An 18,019-nucleotide genomic window follows, 5' to 3' on the forward strand; every position below is an offset into this window, starting at 1 on the left:
TTTGCCATCAACTACTACCCTCTGTCTTCTTCCAGCCAGCCAACTCCTAATCCAAACCTCCAACTCACCCTCAATGCCATACCTCCGTATTTTTTGCAGTAGTCTACCATGGGGAACCTTATCAAATGCCTTACTAAAATCCATATACATCCACCCAACTGGACCCTTTTGGAACTGAACACTCAACTGAAGTCCTCTCCTGCCGATTGGACCAACAGAGCTGACACTTACCTCTTCGTCCGTCTGCAAGCTCCCCCTTCCCATTTTTGAGAAAAGCAACTGCTAATCTCTCACTCTGTAAGAGACGGCAAAATACCTGGCTGTGTTTTTGGACTTCAGTTTACAGATACCACATGCTGACTCCTGCAAAAGAGGGTGTGGTTTCCACACTGGATTCCTGGACAGCCTTATAGCACAAAGGCCCTGTCCTGGAACCTGCAGAACAGAACATATTGAAATTTAACTGGGTAATTTTAATCTAATCCACATTGGGGCGGGGTGGGAACATTTCTGGACCTGATTGGAATATCTGGGCTTATTTTTTGTTTTGATGTTTTCAAATTGTAGAAACTGTAATCAACACTAAAACAATTTAATCTGGCTAATAAACATTTTGAAAAGTTGTTTACTTTTGCTTCCAGGTGGAACTCTTAGGATTTATGCAGATAGTTTAAAGCCGAATATACCATATAAGACCATCTTGCTGTCCACAACAGATACATCAGACTTTGCTGTAGGAGAAGCCCTTGACAAGTATGGATTGGAGAAGGAAAACCCAAAGGAATATTGTATAGCACGGGTATGTGTACTACTTGTGCATATGCATATTTAGAATACCTTTTTTATTTAGGGTTGACAGCTGCTTGCACTAGATGCTCCATGTCAATTAAAATTGTTTAATTTTCAGAACATTGGGTATTTAATGTTACAGAAATTAGTTTGTTTATTGGACTTAAAAACTCTTCATGGATTGCTTGCATACCAAACAACAAAAGCAGCGCACTCTCTGATCTAAGCAATCCCACAGGCAACAGATCAGATCACAGCTATGAAATTCTCCCACATACTGTAAGCACTGGTGTACAATTAAGGGACTGAAAGGAAGAAGCTGTTCAGCTATCCTCATCTTTAAGGATGACAGACCCCAATCTAAATGCAAACGATGAGGCTGAAACAACCTTTTGAAATATCTTGTGTAACATCTTTTGTTGTAACGTCATGTATCAAGAGCTGCTATTCCTGGAGTTGCATTAAATGTTAAAAGTTTTTTTAAGGTATGCGCAATTTACCTTACTCCAGATCAAGGTTGATAAAAAGCATGGACGAGATTTCTGATTTCTAAACAATAACTGAAGTAATTAGACTATAGCTACAAGTAAATAGACACCTTGGCATTTAATATTAAAACGTTTAATTTCCTTATAAACAGCCCCTTGTTAAATCTGTGTAACGTTATTCAACATGCCTTACAAAAGGCATGTTGGAATTATATTAGTTCATTGACCATTGAAAGGTTATTAACTACTTGGTATTTTTGCCCACCAAAATATAATTGTCCTTTTAGCAAGTATGCTACATCAGCTGATAACCCGACTATAATCAAAATCTCAAACTATATTAAAAAGTACAATGCCCAAATGTCAAATGGCACATACCACTGTTTAGAAATCATGCATCTGAGGTGACTCCTTTGCGTTCATCTTTTCTACCAGACTAAAGCAAACCGCATTAATACTTTACTCCTGTGAACAGTATTGTTAATCTCTTCCCCACATGCTGTTTCTAACATTAAAACTTCAGATAAAAAATAACTTTTATTTGTGTATGCATTCCTACTAAGGAGTTATTATTCCTTCTATGACTGGCAATTCTTTGGAGCATGTCCATTTCTAAAAGTTAGTTTTGTTTACTTTTTTTCATGTTACATGTAGTTAAATGTCCTCTTTCTCACCAGGTGTAAATCCAGCCACACTTCATTTTATTACTAGATTGATTTTCAAGGTCACTCTAGTGAGATGAGTCATCAAGTTTATAGTTCAACAAAGTTGGTTATATCACATTGTCATTTGTGGGAGCATGCTTTGTGAAAATTGACATTCTTACATCCTACAGTCACAACAAGTAAAGTATTTTTGAAGTGTAAAGGACTTTGGGATGTCCTGAGATCTTAATAGAATTATATAAATGCAAATTTCTCAAGTTTCACATGTATGTTTGTACTGACTGCTGTTGCAGCCATTTGGTTCCAAGAATTTAAAGTCTATAGCTGAGCTTATGGAGCATTCATAATAAAAGAAATGGAAAGACTTAAATTTAAGTGCCACCTTTTAACACATGACATCCCAAACACTTCATAGCCAGTGAAGCTTTGAAGTGTATTCCTTCTTGTAATAATGGAAAGATCTTACTGAAAATATCATTCGTCTTCCAAGTAGTCATCTGGAGTTTTGCTTCCGCTAAGAGATCGTAAAACTATAAGAAATAGGATCAGGAGTAGACAGTTTGGTCCCTTAAGCCTGCTCCTTCAATCAGTAGGATCGTGGCTGATCCAACATACCTCATGACCATTTTTCTGCCCTTTTCTAATTTATTTCTCCCATATCAAGAATCTATCTCAGCCTTGAATATACACAAGCTCTCTGACCCCACAGCTCTCTATGAGAAAAAGTTCCTCCTTATCTCAGTCTTAAATTGGTGCCCTTTTATTCTGAGACTATGCCATCTTGTCTTAGACTATTCCATGAGGGGAAACATCCTTTCAGTATTTACCCATGTTAAGCCTCTTAACCATCTTCAGGATTTCAATGAGATCATCTCTCATTTTTCTAAACTGTTGAGTGGAGACCCAATCTATGCAGCCTTTGCTCATAAGACAATCCCTCCTTACCAGGGATAATCCTAGTTGACCTTTCTCTGGTCTACCTCCAATGAAATTACATTGCTTCTTAAATAAGAGGACTCAAACTGCTCACAGTACTCCAGATGTGGTCTCATCAGTACCCTGTACAGCTGCAATAAGACTTCCTTAGTCATAGTCTTGTATTCCAACTCCCTTGAAATAAAGGCCTTCCCGATTGCATGCTGCACCTGTCTACCAGCTTTGTGTTTTGTGCCAGTACCTCCAAGTCCTTTTATGTTCAGCTTTCTGCAGATTTTCTCTATTTAAATAATTTTCTGCTCTCTTGTTCTTCATTCCAAGATGAACAATTTCATATTTGCTCACTTACAGCCGATCAATTTATCTCTAAACTGTATCTCTCTCACTCTTTTTTTCTACCTACTTTTTTCATCTGCACATTTGCAACAGTGCATTCACTTCCTTCCTCCAAGTCATATATATTGTAAACAGTTAAGGTCCCAACACTGAGCCCACTGGCCATGGGTCACCAGCCTGAAAAAGAAACTCTTATTCCCTGTTGCTGTTTCCTGCCCTTAAGCCAATTCTGTATCCTTGCCAATATACTGCCTCTTTGACATATCTTTTTGAGGGGTACATTGTTGATCGCCTTCTGGAAGTCCAAGTACAATCCATCTACTGGTTTCCCTCTACCCACTCTGGTTGAGACTTCCTTCAAAAACTCTAATAAATCGTCAGACATGGCTTCCCTTTCAGGAAGCCATGCTGACCCTCCTTCATTGGATTATGATTTTCTATGTGTTGTACTACGACTTTAATAACCGATTCCAATACATTTCCAACAATAGATGGAAGGTTAATAAGCATAGGGTTACCGTTTTTTGCCTCCCTCCCTTTTTGAATAGGGGTGTCACATTAGCAGTTTTCCAATCTCTGGTACTTGTCCAGAATACAAGGATTTTTGGAAAAATACAACCAATGCAGCCACTATTTCTGTTGTCACTACTTTTAGGAAGTGAGGATGCAAGCCAATAGGGGCCAAGGTTTTATCTGCTTTCAGCCCCATTAGTTTGTCTATTACTACTATTTTTAGTGATGGCGATGGAACTTAATTCCTCCTTTTAGTATTCTTAAATACGAAAGGAATGTTCAAAATAGCTTCCACCATACAGATTGATGGAAAATGTTTAATTCCTCTGCCATTTCCATACTCCCCAAAACAGTCTCCCCAAATTCATTTTCTAAAGGCCACGTGTTTACTTTGACCTTTCTGTTTACTGTTTTGGACTGGAAAGTGAATGATGTGGAAATCTAGACTGCAGGGAGGACCTTAAGATTCTGCTGGCTGACCTTCACTTTGGGCTATGCAATTTAATATTAGCTATACATTGATCAAAGCGCCAATATTTAAATGTGCAGGCAATGCAATGTAATGTTCAATCACTACAATAAGTTCAGGACTAATTTAAATCAGACTGCATTATCAAACAAAGTTAAAAGATAACTATAGGGTTACCACTTAACAGATGGTACTCAGAACTTTAAGTCACTAAATATATTATTGACTGGCATTTTCGTGCTTTGCTGATAAAATGTGGAAGTGATGAAAATACAAATAGGCTTCAAATGGATTTAGACATTGGGAGAATGGACAAGAAATGTCAAATTGAAGATGAATGGAAGAATAATTTAATAATATATTAGAACATAGAACAGTACAGTGCATAACAGGCCCTTCGGACCTCGATGTTGCGCCAATTTATGAACTATTCTCAGCTCATCCCCCTATGCTATCCCGTCATCATATGCTTATCCAAAGATTGTTAAATCTCCCTAATGTGGCTGAGTTAGCTACATTGGCAGGTAGAGCATTCCATGCCCTTAACACTCTGAGTAAAGAACCTGCCTCTGACATCTGTCTTAAAACTATCAACCCTCAATTTGTAGTTATGCCTCCTCGTACAAGCTAATGTCATCACCCTAGGGAAAAGACTGTCACTGTCTACCCTATTTAATCCTCTCATCTTGTATGTCTCTATCAAATCCCCTCTTAGCCACCTTCTTTCCAGTGAGAACAGACTCTAGTCTCTTAGCCTTTATTAGCTTTACTACAAGATGATCTAAGTATTGGTACAGTTGTATGGAGTTACAGTGAGATAACATCTTTCAAAGCCTTGGTTCAATCATGGTCAAGACAGCTGAATTCCAGAGGTAAATCTGACTGCCCTTAATGTCAAGGCTGCATTTGCCCAAGTGTAGTAATACGGAGGTCTAGTAAAACTGGAGTCAGTTGGTATAAAGAGAGAAATCAATGCTGGTTGGAGTCCTACCTCTCATATTGTTGTAGTTTTAGTTGTTGGAAATCAGGCACTTCAGATCTTGTACTTCAGGGTGGATATTGTTAATCAACCTGGTCAGAGATATGACACTATGAACTAGAAGGCCAGGCTCAAGTCAACATGTCCAGAGGTTAGGGGTACTACCACTGCACCACAAGAATTGCTGAGTTCATCAGGCTAGTGTTCTGAGCCCAATCATCAGCAGCTTCATCAATAAGACTAAGGTGGGGATGTTTGTCAATGACAGCACAATGTTCAGCACCATTTACAGCGACTTAGTTACTGAAGCACTCCTATGTTCAAGTGAAGCAAAACCTGAACAAGTCCAGGCTTGGGCTGACAGTTGGTCAGCGATATTGATGCACAGAAATGACAGGTAATGGTCATCTCTATTAGAGAGAATCTAACCACTGACCCTTGACTTTGTGGCATTACCAACACTGAATTCCGTACAATCAACATCCTTGATTACCATTAACCAAAACTGAACTGAATGAGCCTTGTAAATACAGTAGCCACGAGATCAGATTGAGGCTAGCAATCCTGCAGTGGATAACTCACTCCCTTACTCCCCAGCCACAAATCAGGAGTGGTATGGAATACTTGCCTGAATGAGTGCAGCTCCATCAACACAAACTTAACACATTCCACTACAAATCAGCTGGCTTAACTGGCACCACATCTACATACATCCAGTCTCTTCAGTGACATTCAGTAGCAGTGGTAGGTACCATTTAATGATTCACTGCAGGAATTTACCAAAGCTCCTTAACACTTTTCAAGCCTATGATTACTTTCATATCGAAAAGCAAGGGCAGCAAATACCTGGATACACCACAATCTGCAAGTTCCCCTCCAAGGCATTCACTGTCCTGAATTGGAAATGTGCTTCCATTCCTTCAGTGTCATTTGGTCAAAGTCTTGGAATTTCCTCCCTAACTAGGTATAACTATAGAGCATGGTCTGCAGCTGCTCAAGAAAATAGTTCATCAGCACTTTCTTGGAGGCAGCTAGGAATGGGAAAGAAAAGGTTGTTGGTGATATACTGGTTCTACAGATTTCTGCTTTAAATTATGGTGTCTGTGATACTTTTTTCTAAAATTTACATGGGGTACAAAAGTCTCAAAAAAGTGCCTGACGTTAGCTTCATTGGAATTTATTTTGTTCAACTTATTTTCATGTCATATTATCAATCCCACATTTTTTTCAGATTATAAATATCATTAGTAATTGGAATTTAAAATATTAAATATTGGTGTTAATTTTATGGATGTAACACTTGTTTTGTTCGCAGTTCAAATAAGTTAAAGCATAGTCATACAGCATGGAAACAGGCTCCTTGGCCCAAACCATCCTTGTCCACCAGCTTTCCTAAACTGAATTAGTCCCATTTATGTGTATTTGACCCATGTCCCTCTAAACCTTTCCTATTCATGTACCTGAAGGGCTTATGCCTGAACCATTGATCCTCCTTGGATGCTGCCTGACCACCTGAGCTTTTCCAGCATCACATATTCGACTCTGATCTCCAGCATCTGCAGTCCTCACTTTCTCCTATCCATGTACCTGTCGAAATGTCTTTTTAAATTTTGTAATTGCACCCACCCCTACCACTGCCTCTAGCAGCTCTTTGCATATATGCACCACTCAGTGGGAAAAGTTGCCCTCAGGTCCCTTTTAAATCTTTTCTTCTGTCACCTTAAACTTTGGGAAAAGACCTTTACTATTCACCTTTTCTATGCCTCTCATGATTTTATGAACCTTTAAAAGGTCACCCCACAGTCTCCTATGCTCCAGAGAAAAAAAGTCTCAATTGGAGGTGGAGTGGGAAGTGTGGGGACTGTGCAAAGGAGGTGCGAGAGGACAGTTGCAGAGCAAGTTAACAACATGCTGACGTAAAGCAGGATGAATGCAGTCATTAATCCCATTCATGCATAATAATTGTATTAACAGATCATCAAAAATTTTAGTGTTACCAAGTTAAAACAGAAAATTGTAAAATTGGATCCTGTGTGCTTTTGTAAATTTGTACTTTATCATTTGGCATAAATCTGCAACTGCATTTACATTGCAGTTCATTTTTGCACTGGAGAAAATATTTAACAGTGCAAAAGATATTTCTAGAGCATCAGCAAGTTGTTAACTTGTCCTGCAGCTGCCCCCTTCTTTCACTGTGGCCTTTCGCACCCTTCACAGGATAAGTTGCCAGGGAAAGTGGTAGAGGCAGGTACAGTTAGAATAGTTAAAAGACATTTGGACAGGTATGTGGATAGGAAAGATTTAGACGGATATGGGCCAAACGCATGTAAATGGGACTAGTTCAGTTTAGGAATCCTGGTTGGCATAGACAAGTTCGACCAAAGGGTCTGTTTCTGTGTTATAATGACTCTATTTCTGTGGTATTTTTGAATTCAGTATAAGTACTGCCATGGGTTATTTAGTAGTAATAGGCTTGTTGAACTAATGCTACCAAATAGCCTACTCACTAGGGTTTTTGAGTGGGGGTTGATGTACAGGTGAGTAGAGTTTCATTCTGTCAGATGTAGCAGATTTAATCTATTGAATTAGATTCACTAATCATCAGAGTATCAAAATTAATCCACATTGCTTGAATCTGAGTAGATAATTGAGAATGGATCTAATTGTATATCTAAGTTCTTAATTGAATGCTAATAGAATGTTATGTTTTACAAGTCATTCTATAACGTGACAGTTGTATTCCTCTGTAACCTTGTGCTATAGAAAATCACGCTATGGAAAACAGCTATAGGAAATTGCTGTGTAGAAAATTGCTATACTCGTTCAGTAGAAAGTTTGCATTATCCAAACAATGTCCACAATTCATCAATCATGTTATAGCCAGTTCGCGCTGATGTTCTGAGTACTGGACTGATCATTATACTTATGAATGATAGTTAATGTGTTGGAAGCAGTTCAGAGAATATTTACTATGCTAATATCTAGAATGAGTAGATTGCTTTGAGGAAAGGCTGAACAGGCTTGGTCTTTATATTCTGAAGTTTAGAACAATCAAAGGCGACTTAATTGGAACTTACAAAACCTGAGGGGACATGACTAGGTGGATGTGGATAGGCTATTTCATTTTCTGGGAGAATCTGGAACCAGTAGCAGTAGTAGCTTAATGAGATCTCTATTTGAGAGAGAGATGAAAGAAATCACTTTCTCTAAGGGTTGTAAGTCTTTGAAATTCCCTTCCTCAAAAAAGATGAATGCAGAATTTTTAAGTATTTATGGCAGAGTTGGATGGATTCCTGACTACCAAGGGGTGAAAGATTATTGGGAGTATGCTAGAGTTGAGGTTAACTTTAAATCCATCATGATCTTATTGAATGACAGAGCAGGCTGAAGGACTGAGTGGCCTGTTCTTCCTTGATTATATATAGATTTAGTACCCTCAGAAAGGCAATTCCTCCTCATCTCTGTCTTAAATGAATGACCCCTTGTACTGAGATTATACTGCCCGGCCCTAAGGAAATATACTGTCTGGTCCTCCTGCCTAAAAAGCTCATTTGTGGAATGTGTTAATATGACCAACTTGTGGCTGTAACTTTGCATTGTCTTTCTAGCTACTCTTTGACAAATGGTGCCAGATTTTTTTCTAGTGCCTCAACAATATTTCTTGAGTTCATGCTTCTTCTCAAGCTTTGTGTTAGGTTTAGATTGTGGTTGTAAAGATGCTGCCCATCAAATTCCAAACCATCACTCTTGTTGCTGAAGCATTAATATTGAAACAAAACCTAGTTGAGAAATTGATGTTATATGGTTCCTTGTAACCATGAAATGCATCTTTGCCTTGCTCTAACAGTTAAATGTGTTTCTCTAAGGTTGTGAATTTTTTATCAACTTTTAGCTCTTAATCACATTTACAGTATACATGAATTTGCAGTTCATGTTGGAACAGTAATCTAACCTGAATCAGGGCACACCTTCATGATCTTCCCAATCTTGCTTGCTTGTGTAGTATCATTGTGTGAAATTGTGATTTTGTTCCATAGGATGTAATTCAGGCTTTTTATTGATTTTCTTTGGTATGTGGTGAAAATATGAAAATTGAAACCACACATTTACTTTTAGCAAATGTAACTATATGTAAGGAGAAACTAATAAGCATACAAGCAGAAGAGTACAGAAGATTATGCTGATTGTTAGAGTGGAAGGCAGCTTGAATGGAGTATTAATGCTGGGCTGGGGTGTCTGACTAGCTAGCTTGTTTGTTTTATATTCGATGTATAAATGGCTTGGTATACTGGTCATGAGAGAGGATATCTTTCCAGTGCATTGGTCTCTGTGCTGTGCTTAGCACACTTTTTTGTTCTTTATAATTTAATCCTTTTTGATCTGATTCATTTGAAATGACCCCTGTTAATATTTTGACTATAGCTGCAAAAGATATTATGGTGCTTTTATAGCAAGAATGTCTGTCCTGGCCAGCATTCCTCAACCAACTGTTCTTTTGGTTCCAAATTTTATTGCTGTTGTGAAATATTGCCCTATACAGGTCACTAACAGTGTCTGTAAACAAAGTGACTATATTTCAGAAAAAAGTTAATTGACTGAAGTCTTTTTGGGATATCCTGCAAATGCAAAAGAGGTGTTTTTAATTTTCTTTCTCTGCAAGAATTCCCTTCATTCCTACTTTTAAGTACTTTGTTTTCCTTTTCAATTTCCCCTAATTTTCTGTTTCCTACATTTCCTTTCTCAAGTGTGGAAAAAACATGTAAAGTATAAATTGGTGAGCAAAGCTGGGTACTAATGTGAGAAATTGATTTTCTGTTGTCTTAATATTTTCCTACATAGGTAGTATTACCTCCTGGTGTGCAACAATCTGATGATAAAGGTGCTAAAGAGACTCTGCTTGATGATGATGAATGTCCGCTGCAGATTTTCAGAGACTGGCCAAGTGACAAAGGTAAACAAAGCTAGTTTGTTTTTAGAAGCATACACAGACATTGAAAAATTATGAATTGGACCATCACTTTTAGAGGGAAGAGGGAAGATGCTACGAGGGAGTTGGGAGGGGTGTGGAAGACTGAAAGTTAGTAGGGACCGAGGAAAAGAGACGACCGTTCTAATTCTGTCAAAGAAATGAATCAGATCAATATGCAAATAACTTAGAACTTTTTCCACTATCCTATTTCACTCAAATATAACTGGCTTTAACTCATCCTGTGAAAGGTCACTGGGAATAGCTCCTAGTGCAATTGTAAGACCATAAGACATAGGAGTGGAAGTAAGGCCGGTCGGCCCATCGAGTCCACTCCGCCATTCAATCATGGCTGGGCATTTCAACCCCACTTACCCGCATTCTCCCCGTAGCCTTTAATTCCTTGTGACATCAAGAATTTATCAATCTCTGCCTTGAAGACATTTAGCGTCCCGGCCTCCACTGCACTCCGCGGCAATGAATTCCACAGGCCCAATACTCTCTGGCTGAAGAAAAGTCTCCGCATTTCTGTTCTGAATTTACCCCCTCAAATTCTAAGGCTGTGTCCACGGGTCCTAGTCTCCTCGGTGTGGGGACCAAAACTGGACACAGTACTCCAAATAGGGCCTAACCAGAGCTTTATAAAGTCTCAGTAACACAACGGTGCTTTTATATTCCAACCCTCTTGAGATAAATGACAAATTATTAACAGCAACTGAATAAATATCTTGGTAAAGTATCTCAATTTGTGATAATGACAGCATCACTGGAACAGTCAGCATGTGTTACTCATTCCTAACCATCCTGAAGATGGTATAAAGCCACCTCCTTCAACCACTCTAATCTCTTTCATAGATGTACAGCCAAAGTGTTCTTCAGAAAGGAGTTACAGCATTTAAGGAAAGGCAATTCATTTCTAAGTCAGATGTTGTGGGAATTGGAAGGAATGTCATCAACAAGTTCCCCTTTGTCTGCTGCTCTTGTTCTAGATTGTATAGACCATGGATTTGAGTAGTCAGAAAATCAGGAAATAAGCATTACACTTAACAGGCGCAATTCTTCGATCAGGAGATTTCTTAAAGATAAAAAATGTCTTTTTTAGGTTTCCCCAACATGTTTGTTCACTCAGCTACACAGGATGCAATATTAAAAGTATGGTGCATTCAAGCACCTTCCCCTTTTTTGGCTTCTCTCCCCTTCCCTCTCCTGCAGCCTCCCTAATCCCACCATTTCATGCCCCATGATTTTCTTCCAGCTTCTCCATCTCCCTCACTACCCCTTCATCGTTTCTTCTTCTCCCTAGACTGCCTTGCGATCTATCTCCAACCTGTACTCCCATGAAGTATTTTCCTTTCCTTGCAGCCTTTCTCTTTTAGCTCTTTGACAAAGGAACTCTAAGCAGAAGACATTGCAGACGTCAGCACAGACTTGACACATCACCCTCCCCCCAGCTCACGAATTTCCTTTCCTCCTTTCTTACCTTGCTAGTCACATCTGTTTCTCTTCTATGTTTGATGTTGATAGCCACACTAGTGTCTGTAATTGAAGGAGCTGCCACTCACCTAATCTACTAATTTACTGGCTTTGGGGTCAGGGTTGACTTTTCTCCAGTGGTTGCCTGCGTGTTTGAATTTTCTTGTGTTTAGTTGTCTTCAGGGCAAAATCCATAGTCACCTTTTGTACTTAAGGCAACTAAGAATTCAGATTATCAAGAAAAAGATGTTTGAGAGAGTAATGTCAAAGGGGTAGCTTTCAAATTCTTGATCTGCTGGAGTTGATTGACCTATGAATGTGGTAACATTGGAGAATTTGTCCAGATGTAGCAACATGATTTTTTTTATGGTATTATGGAATAGATCATGTTTGCGTTACCAATTTTGCTGGATCAGATGAAGCAGTGAGGTTGTAGTGCCCTTACAGTGCCAGGGACCTGGGTTCACTTCTAGCCTTTGAACAACTGTCTGTGTGGAATTTACACATTATAGCTGTATCTGCATGGCTTTCCTCTGGGTGCTCCAGTTTCCTCCCATGGTCCAAAGTTGTACAGGTAGGGTGGACTGGCCATGCTAAATTACCCATTGTGTCCAGGGATGTGTAGGCTAGGTGGGTTAGCCATAGACAATACAGGGTTATGGGAATAGGCTGGGGGTGTGCCTGGGTGCGATGCTCTTTGAGGTGTTAGTGTGGACTTGTTGGGGCAAATGGCTTACTTCCACCTATAGAGATTCTGATTTATTTCCACAAAACTGTTGCATGCCGTATGTACTTCATTCTACAAAAGCTTTTTTGAAATTTAGTACCACTTCATTTTTTTACTTTTTTGTGTAGCTACACTTTCATTGTGCATGCATGTGCACTTCAGGTGCCCAGATTTGTCCCACACTATATAGTACATGCACGCTTTGGCAGTGCTAACTGGGGAAAAAAGTAGAGAAGGGTTACAGGCATTGCAGATCCTTTGAGCTAAGATTAGATATGGCAATAATTGGTACTTTTATCATTAATCTGTAGTCTTTCTGTAGTCTCCAGAATTGTGTATAATACTTCAGTTGTCACTGCGTCAGTGTTTTACCAAGGTTCATCAAAGAGGATGAAGCTATGGTATCATATGCATCAGTTATTTACAAAGCCAAGGATTTGGTAGTCCTGAATTTACATTCTGTACCTGCCCTATCAGCTTTAAAGTTCCGTGCAGATAAACCTCAATTCCTATTTTTTTTGTTTTAAAAAACTAAGACTATGTACTAATATTCTGATTATGACCTAATCGTTTCCATGTCCTTTGATTTTTTTTTTGTAGGTACTTTGGTTTTTCAGTTAAAGAAACGGCCATCTGAACATATCCCAAAGAATGTAAGGAAACAAGATGGGAGGTTACCCAAAGGAAAAGAAAGGAATGATAATTCAGGCTACGGTTCTTCGTTGCCTCCTGAGAAACTGCCATACCTTGTTGAACTGAGTCCTGGTAAGTTTATATAACACAGTATTAGATGTTTAAAGTTTTTGTTGCATACATTAAGTTCTGTTTTATTTTAATCCTTGTTTTATCTTTTTCTTCTTCTGAAGCTTTGTTTCCATTAATACTGTTGAAGAAATCTTTGAAGTCAGAATCACATACTCCAGTAGTTGTACAAAACATGTTTTTTATCTTTTTTATTAGTGTTAACCAATAGTACTGCAGTTTTAAATTTTCATTATTCAGAAGTATGACCATTGCAACAATGAAATCAAGAAAAGTTTGCCAAAATTAAGTTTGAAGGTAAACTATCAAGAAATATAATGAAAGACGGCAAGAGCTTCTTCGAATGTATAAAAGTGAAGAGGCAGACCAAAATGAGTATAAGCTCCTGAGGGAATGAGGCTGAGGAAATAGTAATGGGGAAATCAGTAAATGGCAAAGGAGATGAATAAATATTTTGCATCAGTCTTCATGATGGAAGACACTATTGTAATGAAGTTAAACTTAATTACGTAGTCATGAGGACAGACCTGACCCGAATGGGCTAGGCAGGAAGACTTAACAGGTATGTCACTGACAAATGTTTAAGGAGATACTTGATTGCTTCCAAGTAAAATATATTTCAGAAAAGAAGAAAGATTGTAAGAGGGGAATGGGAAGGCACCTGTATCTAAATAAAGAAGTTAAAGATAATATGAAGACAAAATCTATATCACAAAGGCAAGTGGCAAGCTGGAGAATTGGAAACTTTTAAATCTCACCGAACGGTTTCTTTAAGAAGTCATAAAAAGGGAAATGCTAAAATGGGAGAAAACTGATTGATAGCAAAAGCTTCTGTTGGCCCCTTGGAAGGTGTGACTGAGGAGTTAACAGGGGGGAACACATGGCAAACTTAAAATATTGATTTAGCTTTCACAGTTGAGTACAATAGTACCATGCCTATAGGAGCAGGTAATGCAGAGATTTTAGAAAGGGAGGAACAATAGTCATCAGGGGTAAATACAGAGCAATCTTTTGGAATTGAACGCAAACAAGACACCAGGGCCTGTTGGCCTTTATCCCAGGGACATAAAGGAGGTGGCAGTAGAGATAGTGTCTCTGTTGACTTATAATATTCCAAAATTTGCTGAATGCTGATAAGGTTCCAGTGGATTTTTTAAAAAAAAACTAATATTGGAAAGAGGTTATGAAAATTGAAAGGGTTCAGTGCAGATCTACGAGGATGTTACCAGGGTTCGAAAATTTGAGCTATAGGGAGAGGTTGAATTGGCTTGTGCTGTTTTCTCTGGAGTGTTTAGGGCTGACCTCTGATGTTTATAAAATCACGAGGGGCATGGATAGGGTAAATAGACAAGGTCTTTTATTCAGGGTGGGGGAATCCAAAACTAGAGGGCATGGGCTTAGGGTGAGGGCGCCTTTAAAAGGGACATAAGGAGCAACTTCACACAGGGTGCTATGTGTATGGAATGAGCTGCTGGAAGAAGTGGTGGAGACTGGTACAATTAGAACATTTAAAAGGCATCTGGATGGGTATATGAATAGGAAGGGTTTACAGGAATATGAGCCAAATGCTGGCAAATGGGACTAGATTAAACTAGAATGTCTGGTCAGTATGGATGGGTTGGACTGAAGGGTCTGTTTCCATGCTGAAGGGTCTGTTTCCAAAAAGCCAAAGACCGAAGTTAGAAAACTATCGACCAATTAGTTTAACGTGTATAGTTAAGAAATTGTTAGAATTCTATACAGAGGAAGCAGTAACAAGGCATTTGGAAAGTCATAAAAACAATCCATCAAAGTCAGCATGGTTTTATGAAGGTTAAATCATGTTTGACTAATTTGTGAGAGTTCTTTAAAGATTTAAGGAGTAATATGGATAATGGGGTTCCTGTGGATGTATATCTGTGTTTCCAGAAGGCAGCTGATAAGATGACGCACAAAAGGTTAATACATAAGGGGTTCAGATAATTTTCTGGTTGTCAAGACAACTGGTGGGGTGCAACTGGGTTCTATTTTTGGGGAGAAAGTGAAGTCTGCAGATGCTGGAGATCAGAGCTGAAAATGTGTTGCTGGAACAGCGCAGCAGGTCAGGCAGCAATTCTATTTTTGGGCCCTAATTATTTACAATCTATATTCATGGCATGGATATGGGGATAGAAAATGCTTTAGCAGAATTTGCAGATGACACTAAAGTAGTTGGGAATGTAAGTTGCAATGAAGAAATAAGAAATTTACAAATGGATATGGAAAAGCTAGCTGAATGGGCCAAAGTTCAGTGGTTGAAATTTAAACGGATGAATGAAGTTAAAGGCATTTGTGTGACTGCACCTGAAATATCTCATAGTTTTGGTGCCCTTACTTGAGGGATGTATAGTATTAGAGGTAGTTCAGAGGAAAGCTGCTAGACTGATTCTAGAGATAAGGGGCTTATCTTGAGAGATTAAGCATTTTAGGCCTATACTCTCAAGTTCAGAAGAATGAGAGGAGTTCAGATTTAAGGCTTACTAAAATGCTAAAGGTTATTGACAAAATAGTTATAGAAAACAAGTTCTTTTGAGGAGGGGGTGATCTAGGACGAGAGGACACAGCTCTAAGATAGGGGGTAACAGATTTAAAATAGCTGAAGTTGCTTCTCTCATGTTGTAAATCTATGGAATTCACTGCCTCAGAGTGTGTTGAATGCTGGTTCATTAAAATCTGTGCATGTCCTCCTCAAGTTTACTCAAGTAATAAAGGGATGAGGGGCTATGGAGCATGGGCAAGTAAGTGGGGTCGAGTCCAAGATTAGATCAGACATGATCGTATAAAATGGCAAAGAAGGTTTGAAGGGCTGAATTGCCTCCTCCTGCTCCTAGTTACGTTCTTAGTTTTTTTAATAGATTTTTTATTGAAAATTTAACATTTTTACAAGTTTACAAATTTAAAAAAATCCCCAAGTATAAACATTGATATACAATTAAATCTTAAATAATAACCAAAATTTGTCAAACAAAAAAAAAGATAGCGAGAGAGAAAAAAACAAAACTCAACTAACTACCAATCTAGTGCAGCAGGTCAGGCAGCATCCAAGGAGCAGGAGAATCGATGTTTCGGACATGAGCTCTTCAGGAAACGAAACGTCGATTCTCCTGCTCCTTGGATGCTGCCTGACCTGCGCTTTTCCAGCAACACATTTTCAGCTCTGATCTCCAGCATCTGCAGTCCTCACTTTCTCCTAACTACTAATCTAACCTACAACTAACCAAAGTGTATTAATTAAGTCTCTTACATTATTCAAAGAAGAGTAGTGAGATACGTGCTCAGAATGTATTAACATCAAATCGTAACAAAACCCGTATTCGTGTAGGATACCTCTCCCAAGGGGCCCCGGACCAGCCAGGTTCGCCATCTCCATTAAATAAAAGCCCTTGTTAGGATGGCCAAAATATCTGTATTTATGTAATTCAAGAAGGGCTGCCCTATTTTATCGAATAATGCGGTCTTTTGGTGCACCATATTTGTAAGGAAGTCAAGGGGAATACATTCCATGATTAATCTGTGCCAATTCGAAAGTCCAGGACCGTCAGCCACCCAGTTTACCAAAATATTTTTCCTTGCACAGAAAGAGAGAATAGAAAATAATCTCTTCCCAGTCATATCCAGGGAGAGTAAGTTCGAAAAGCCCAAAAGGAGAGGTACAGGGTGTCCTCTAATTTCCGTTCCTAAGATTTCTGTCAGAGCACTTGCTACTTTAGTCCAATATGTACAGATCTTATGACAGGTCCATAAGCAACATACGAGAGTGTCCACCTCTATTTTACATTTGGGACCCATTGGAGATGCTCCTGCCTTACATTTTGCCAATCGGTCCGGTGCTATATGGGCCCTATGAAGTATCTTCAACTGAATGGCCTGAGTTCTGTTGCAGATGGTGATTCTTCTGATGTTTTCCCAAATGTCATTCCACGTTTTTATAGAGATTTCCAGTCCCAAATCCTGATCCCATGTTTTAAGCAGATTGTCCATATCTCTGGATACTTCATCATGTAATAAATGATAAATAGTGCTGACAGAAGATACCCCCATTGGCCATAGCACTCTTATGTTCTCTATCTGATTTATAAAGACTATCTAATAACGTAGTCGCCTTCTGTATATAATCTCGAATTTGGAAATATTGAAAGAGGTCTCCATTAGGTAATCCAAATTTCTGAGACAGCTGTTCAAAAGATATCAGGACCCCTTCTTTAAACAGATCCCCTAAACATGAGATACCCCTGGATCTCCAGAGTTTGAAAGTGGCATCTGTAAGCCCCGGTTGAAATCCCCCTGCTCCCACTATCTGGGCATAGGGGGATGTTTTATGTGAGTTGCCCTCATTTTGCCGCACTATATTCCAAGCTTTAATTGTGTTTAGTATTATAGGGTTTTTACATTGATTCGTAATGATTTTCCTCTTGTCTGAAAATAAAAGGTTAATAAGTGGGCATTTTACTTGAGAAGCCTCGATGTCCAGCCAGATTGATTGCGGGTCAGACAAGACCCAATTGGCTATGTAACGTAATAGGGAACTTAACTGATATTTCCTAAAATCTGGGAAATCCAATCTTCCCCTTGCCTGTGGAAGCTGTAGCTTCTTCAGCTTAATGAGGGACCGTATATGATTCCAGATAAAGGAATCCAACCAGCCATATAATTTACGTAGTGCCAACCTCGGCAGCACCACGGGAAGCATTCTCATAGGGTATAGGAGACAGGACAGACATTCATTTTAATTAGTGCTATTCTACCTAGCAGGAAATTGGCAGGTCTCCCCATTGCTGGAGGTCCTGCCTTATCCTTTTCAGTAAATGCACAAAGTTAGCCTTGTATAACTAACCAAATACTGGGGTAATAAAAATGCCTAAATATAAGAAACCCTCCAGGGACCACCGAAAGGGAAA

At 38.9% G+C, this 18,019-nt stretch overlaps 1 protein-coding gene across 6 annotated transcripts in view; it reads left to right on the forward strand.

The window, feature by feature from the left end:
• The window catches only part of afdna (afadin, adherens junction formation factor a), a 240,790-nt gene that overhangs the window by 88,432 nt on the left and 134,339 nt on the right, over window positions 1–18,019 (forward strand). For all 6 annotated transcript variants that reach the window (XM_043696286.1, XM_043696285.1, XM_043696281.1 and 3 more), the window contains exons 6-8: window positions 642–799; window positions 10,015–10,126; window positions 12,942–13,106. In XM_043696286.1, coding sequence (XP_043552221.1) covers window positions 642–799; window positions 10,015–10,126; window positions 12,942–13,106 — 435 coding nt within the window. The remainder of the gene's footprint in view (window positions 1–641; window positions 800–10,014; window positions 10,127–12,941; window positions 13,107–18,019) is intronic.

Source organism: Chiloscyllium plagiosum, chromosome 9, assembly GCF_004010195.1.
Source record: "Chiloscyllium plagiosum isolate BGI_BamShark_2017 chromosome 9, ASM401019v2, whole genome shotgun sequence".
NCBI lineage: Eukaryota > Metazoa > Chordata > Chondrichthyes > Orectolobiformes > Hemiscylliidae > Chiloscyllium > Chiloscyllium plagiosum.